The sequence below is a fragment of the Plasmodium cynomolgi genome, chromosome 5, assembly GCF_000321355.1.
Source record: "Plasmodium cynomolgi strain B DNA, chromosome 5, whole genome shotgun sequence".
NCBI classification, from domain to species: Eukaryota; Apicomplexa; class Aconoidasida; order Haemosporida; family Plasmodiidae; genus Plasmodium; species Plasmodium cynomolgi.
This window is the reverse complement of record NC_020398.1, coordinates 437,057-442,696: the sequence shown is the minus strand read 5'-3', so window position 1 is coordinate 442,696 and position 5,640 is coordinate 437,057. Positions and strand designations below refer to the sequence as shown.

The window sequence follows — 5,640 nt, the reverse complement described above, 5'->3', positions numbered from 1 at the left end:
TTTCCCTCACTTTGCACGTGGTTAAAATTTGCTCGGCCACTCGTTTGACTCTAAAATGGCGCCACGCCCTTCACCAATTTGTTGCGGCCCACAGAGAGAAAGCAACAGCGCGGTTGGACGCTTGCCCAAGTGGGTGTTTGCACTAGGAGACATTCGCGTAAGCAGGAGAGTCACTGCTCCTTCGATGTTCTCTCATTGGCAGTCTGTTTAACCGTGCAGCAGAGGAATCTCCTCCCCCACACCTCGTTGGAAAAAAAAACACAGAATTCATCGAAGCGCAGCTCCGCGGAGAGATGCCCAAAATGCGCAAAAAGGGCAGCGGCTTCATTGGGGGGAAGCTAAATTTAAAAATTAAAAAAAAGAAAAAATCCGTGAAGCAGGAAGTACGTCACGATGAAGTCAACCATGTGGATACCGCTACTCAAAATGGCCAAGCAGGTCATGTTAAGATAATCCCATCGGAACATGATGGCAAGTTAAGTGGACCCGAAAAAGTATTAAAAGGAACAGGAAGAGTTACAACAGAAAAAAATACGGTCCATGGAATGAGAACAGAATTTATGACAGAAATTAAAGAGGGTTATGACATCATTTTGGAAAACCCATCAACTTTTCGGAACGAACGAAGGACTGTGACATCCGTGTTGAGCAACAAAACGTTAGTTGTCCATGAGGACTTTACAACGGACATAAGCACCACGTGTAGCTTTTACATTATCCCTGCTGGGAAGCGCAGTGCCCAAGACAGCGGCCAATCGGGGGCACATATCGGCGTGGAGTACGCCAAGGTTTTTGAGCAGGCGCCTAAGCAGGATCAAGTCGAGGTGCGGGAAAAGACGGGACTATGGTCATACAGAGTTGTGAAGAAAAAGGTCGATGGGCGGCTAACCAACGAGGAGAAGCTCGACATGCGCGTGAAAAGCGGTCGAGATAAGTTCTGCTGGTAGTCGCGGCGGGAGCGGCTCTCTAGCGGGGGATGCCATGTAACGGGGGATTGCTGCTTAACGAGGGATTGCTGCTTAACGAGGGATGCTGCTTAACGAGGGATGCTTACGTGCCCCCCCGTTTGTGCCCCCTCGGGGGGGAACCTACCCACGCGTAGCTCCTCCTCACGTATGCCCACACGCGAATGGAAAAAAAAAACAAACGGACAAACAAACAAACAGACAGACAAACAGACAGACAAACAAACAGAGTAACACTAACGGGAGAACAAACCCGAAAAGGGGTAAGCACCCCCAAGGGGTGTAAAACTTTGAGGCCCAAAGAATGGGCCGCAAGCGGGTGCCGCCCCCCCTCCGAGAACGAGGGGAAAAAAAGAGAAAGGGGCAAAGAATATCCACGCGATGTTAGCGGTGTTTGCCATGTTAGCGGTGTTTGCCATGTTAGCGGCGTTTTCCATGTTTTCCATGTTTGCCACGTTTGCCATGTTCGCGGTGTTCACGCTGCTCGCGACGTGCGTAGCGAGAGGGCAGCGCCAACTGGGGATTTCCTTCTTCGCCTACGATGCTGCGGGTAAATGCGTTGCCATCGAGGTACCCCACACACACACCCTTCCACGCAGGAGAGTCACACAAATCTCAAACACCACAGCGGGGGCTACTTCCTTCCGCAGCTTACTTCGCAGGGCGCTCCTCCTCTGCTGCTGCTACCCCCGTGGAGGCCTGCGCGAGTTGGAAATTTTGCGAAGCATATTTGAGCAGCCACTCTCCATCTACCTTCGTCACAGTGCGTGCGTACAGCCTCTTTGTCTGTATAACATCCGAATAAAAAATAAAAGATGCCTTAATATGTGAACTAAAAAGAGTAGATGACGGGTGAATAAACAACTTACTTTTTGTTACAACGTTTATGAACTCGTTAGCATTGGAAGTCGACCTAGCGACATTAAAAAAACAGGACTTGCACAGACATATTAATACGTTATCCCATTTATGCATATGTAGCTTTGGTGAAACAGTGATGCCCATTTTACTGGTCATTATTTGTAGTATTTGTTCTTTTATTTTCTGTACTTGCTGTAAGGCTTCGTTATTCAGGGCATATAAATTGCAAAAATGCTTTCGCTCGTTGGGGGTGGCCTCTTCTTCCCACAGGTAGAATATGTGCAGGAGGGTTAGGTGGTCTCCATCCGGGTGTATCAGCTTCCTCCGCGCGATGTTAATGAGTTTGTTCCTGTCGCTCATTGGCGGGTCCTCCTCGCTGCCGTGGTTACCGTGGTTGGCGGCGTTAGCGGGGTTAGCGTGGTTAGCGGCGTTACCGTAGTTAGCGGCGTTAGAACTGCCATCCGTGTCGGAAGTGTTATCCACCTTAGCGCTGCCATCCACCTTAGCGCTGCCACCCGCCTTAGCAGCAACCGCGGCGTCGTCCTTGCTGCCCTCTCCTCGGGCCGAACACGTGACAGAGCCTCCCACCGAGTCTTCATTCAGAATTTTCAAGTCCTCATAAAAATTGTAATTCAAAAATATGCTCTCACAGTTTAGGAACGCCACGATCGTAGCTACTTCATCTATGCAATGGAACTCCACAGAACACAGCATCATATTTGCATAGATCGGGTTCAGTGGTAGGAGACACATCTTTTTCCCATGGTCGGTTAGGTTATTGTCTACATCGATTGCGTTGATTCGGAAGAGTACCTTGGCGGAGTGAAGGAGTAGCTCCTTCTTGGGATTCTCCGGGAAGTTAAACTGTAGCGGGTTGTGGATGTTCATGGCCTGTAGGAGGGGGGGTGGCACGTGTGTTCAGTGGCACGTGTGTTCAGCGGCACGTGTGTTCAGCGGCACGTATGTTGAGTGGGATGGGTGTGATGAGTGGCAGGGGAGGGGCCGCTTTTGCATTTCCCCCTCCCCTGCTACACTTGTGCAGATGTAGCAGCCCCCACCTTCAACTCCAAATATATTTGCGTAAGATCAGAGCGGAAAATCTCAGGAATTAAAAACGGATTCATGCTCTCGTACTCCTCCTTGGAATACACCCTGTAGACCTGTCCGGGTGCCTCTCGCCCAGCTCTCCCACTCCTCTGAGTGGCGGCATCCTTCGATATTTGCGTGACTTTCAAAACGCTGCTCCCCTTCTTCGCATCGAAGAATTTTATCTTCGCGCGCCCACTGTCCACCACGTACTTTATGTTTGGGATGGTAACTGACGTCTCGGCGATATTCGTGCTGAGGATGACCTGACGGGGTGGAAGAAAAAAAAAGGGGGGGAGTATAGCCACATGTAGATATATGGTAGTGACAGTGGGGTGGTGGTAGAAGGGGTTATCACATAGAAGTAGATATCACAGAGATGGGGATATCACACAGAAGGAGATATCACACAGGAGGGGATATCACACAGGAGGGTTCTTCTCGGGGGGATTTACGTTCCCCTTTTGCGCCGTTATCATGGTGGAAGCAGGCGGAGCATGGAGCGGGGCGAGCAAAGTGAAGAAGCTAAAGAGGTAACGCGGACATGCACTTGGTCAACGGCGTTCACGGCTAACATTCTGGGAGGTACTCCCCGGGAAGACTTCCCCGGGAAGACTTCCCCGATGCCGCTTCCCCGATGCCGCTTTACCGAAGCCGCTTCCCCCATGCCACTTCCCCCATGCCGCTTTACCGAAGCCCTTCCCCTCTCCCGCCTTACCTTTCGCGTGTTGGGTGGCGCGGGCTCGAAGACGACCCGCTGCTTCCTATTAGGGAGAGACGAGTAGAGCTGCAGAATCTTCATTGCGTATATCTTGTCCGGTACCACCTCCCTGTGGCCGAAGTGGAAACAAACTCCATCCTCGATTGGATTCTTCGCATGCAGGGCAACGTTTATTTTGTCCAGTACCTCCCCTTCTTCCTCGTCCCCCTGATCGTCCTTAATCAGCTTTCGCAGCAGGGAGCCTTTGTAAATAATTTTCAGTTTTTCCTTCAGCATTAAGTTTACTGCTTCGATTTCTTCCTGACCGGGTAAGAAGACCAGGACGTCTCCGATGGGTGTGGGTGCCTCGGTCGTCGCTTTGGTCGGCAGCTCCGTTAGGGGCTCCCCCTGCCACTCCCCCTGTCGCTCCCCCTGCCGCTCTTCCTGCCACTCTCCCTGCCGCTCCCCCTGCCCGAAATGTATTTGCAGAACGGTGCAGACAACCGAAATGAGGTAATCCTCGACAGGCTTGATGGGATAGAAAATGGTAACTGGGTGTAACTTATGCGGAATGGAAATAATCGGAGGGTTGCTAAAGAAGTTTTTAAAAGTAGCCACGTCCAAGGTTGCAGACATGAGGATAACTCTCAGCTTCTTCCTCTTTTGCATTAATATCCTAACGTAACCCAACAGCACATCCGTTCTAATGGACCTTTCGTGTACTTCATCTAGGATTAAAAAGGTATATTTTTTTAAAAATGGATCATTCATAATTTCCCTGATGAGAATTCCATCAGTTACAAATTTGATTTTAGTTTCATCAGAGGTTACGTTTTTAAATCTGATTGCATATCCGACGTAAGTTCCTATCCGTCCTCTGTTCATTTCTTTCGCCACTCTCTCCGCTACCGTGATGGTTGCTACTCTCCTGGGCAGCGAGATCAGCATGCGCATGGGGCCTTTCTTCTTTCGCGACCCAGCGGAGCGGCCACCCTTGCAAGCTGCGCCATCCTTGCAAGCTGCGTCATCCTTGCAAACTGCGTCACCACCCCCCTGCTTGTCACCACCCCCCCGCTTATCATCCTCACCGCCGCCACTCCCCCCCCTCCGCCTCTTATCAAAAAAGTACCTGTTTATTATTTGAGGCACCTGGGTTGTCTTCCCGCACCCCGTCTCCCCCTTAATGATTATTAGCCTATTTTTCTTGATGCATTTTTTAATTTCCTTCTTGTGCTTCAATATGGGCAGGTCGCTCATTTTGCTCTGCTATACATCAAAGGGGTGGGGCGTAGCCGTGGAGGATGCGGAGTGACGGTGCTGATTTCTCCACTTTATCAAATGGGAAGAAGTTTATTAGTGGTCCTTTCAGGCGGTACTCACCTGTACGAGTTGGAACACCCGTTGGAACACCCGTTGGAACACCCGTTGGAACACCCGTTGGAGCACCCGTTGGAGCACCCGTCGGAGCACCCGTGGGGTAGTCCCTTCGCGTTGGTCCTCTCGTGGCGCCTCCGCTATCCTTTGCGCAAATAGGACCTCTTCTTAACTGCTCTATCGGGTAGTCCCTACTCCCTCACGGAGGAACATATCCCCCCCTTTGGTTATAAACAAAATGAAAAGAATGGCCACCCCATATGAAAGGACTCCTTCCACCTGTACGAAGAGCAAACTTTGATCCAAGCGTGCTTGTTCCAAGAAAGAAACACAGAGAGAGGGATCACTGGGAAAAGGGATGGAAGGGAGGGCCACTTCTGATTTGTTGGGAAGCCAGCCAATTTGTTGGGAAGCCAGCCAATTTGTTGGGAAGATAACCAATTTGTTGGGAAGCTAGCCAAAGCGCACGCCATCAGCCGGCATCCATCTACATATGGTACCTATTATACATAGGTAGAAAATTTTATGCACTTATGCAGCCGTGGCGCGGTCGGAGAATTGCCCTCTCGGTCGGCGCCGTCGATTATTCTTCACGCGGGGCAAGGCAAATAAAAGCAATGTCGTTGGGAAGGGCCAAGTCGACGGGGTTATTAA

The 5,640-nt window shown here is 50.6% G+C and overlaps 2 protein-coding genes across 2 annotated transcripts; one reads left to right on the top strand and one right to left on the bottom strand.

The window, feature by feature from the left end:
* Nucleotides 1–302: 302 nt before the first annotated feature.
* PCYB_052000 (hypothetical protein) lies at nucleotides 303–947 on the top strand (the record flags this gene model as incomplete). Its single annotated transcript, XM_004221081.1, has 1 exon — nucleotides 303–947. The coding sequence occupies one exon, from the start codon at nucleotides 303–305 to the stop codon at nucleotides 945–947; it is 645 nt and encodes a 214-aa protein (XP_004221129.1).
* A 1,028-nt stretch (nucleotides 948–1,975) lies between these two features.
* On the bottom strand, nucleotides 1,976–4,869 carry PCYB_051990 (ATP-dependent RNA helicase prh1; the record flags this gene model as incomplete). The annotated part of the gene is made up of 3 exons (XM_004221080.1): nucleotides 1,976–2,717; nucleotides 2,885–3,178; nucleotides 3,631–4,869. Coding segments are annotated over 3 exons (2,275 nt in total), but the record flags the coding sequence as incomplete, so codon positions are not given.
* Nucleotides 4,870–5,640: the final 771 nt, after the last annotated feature.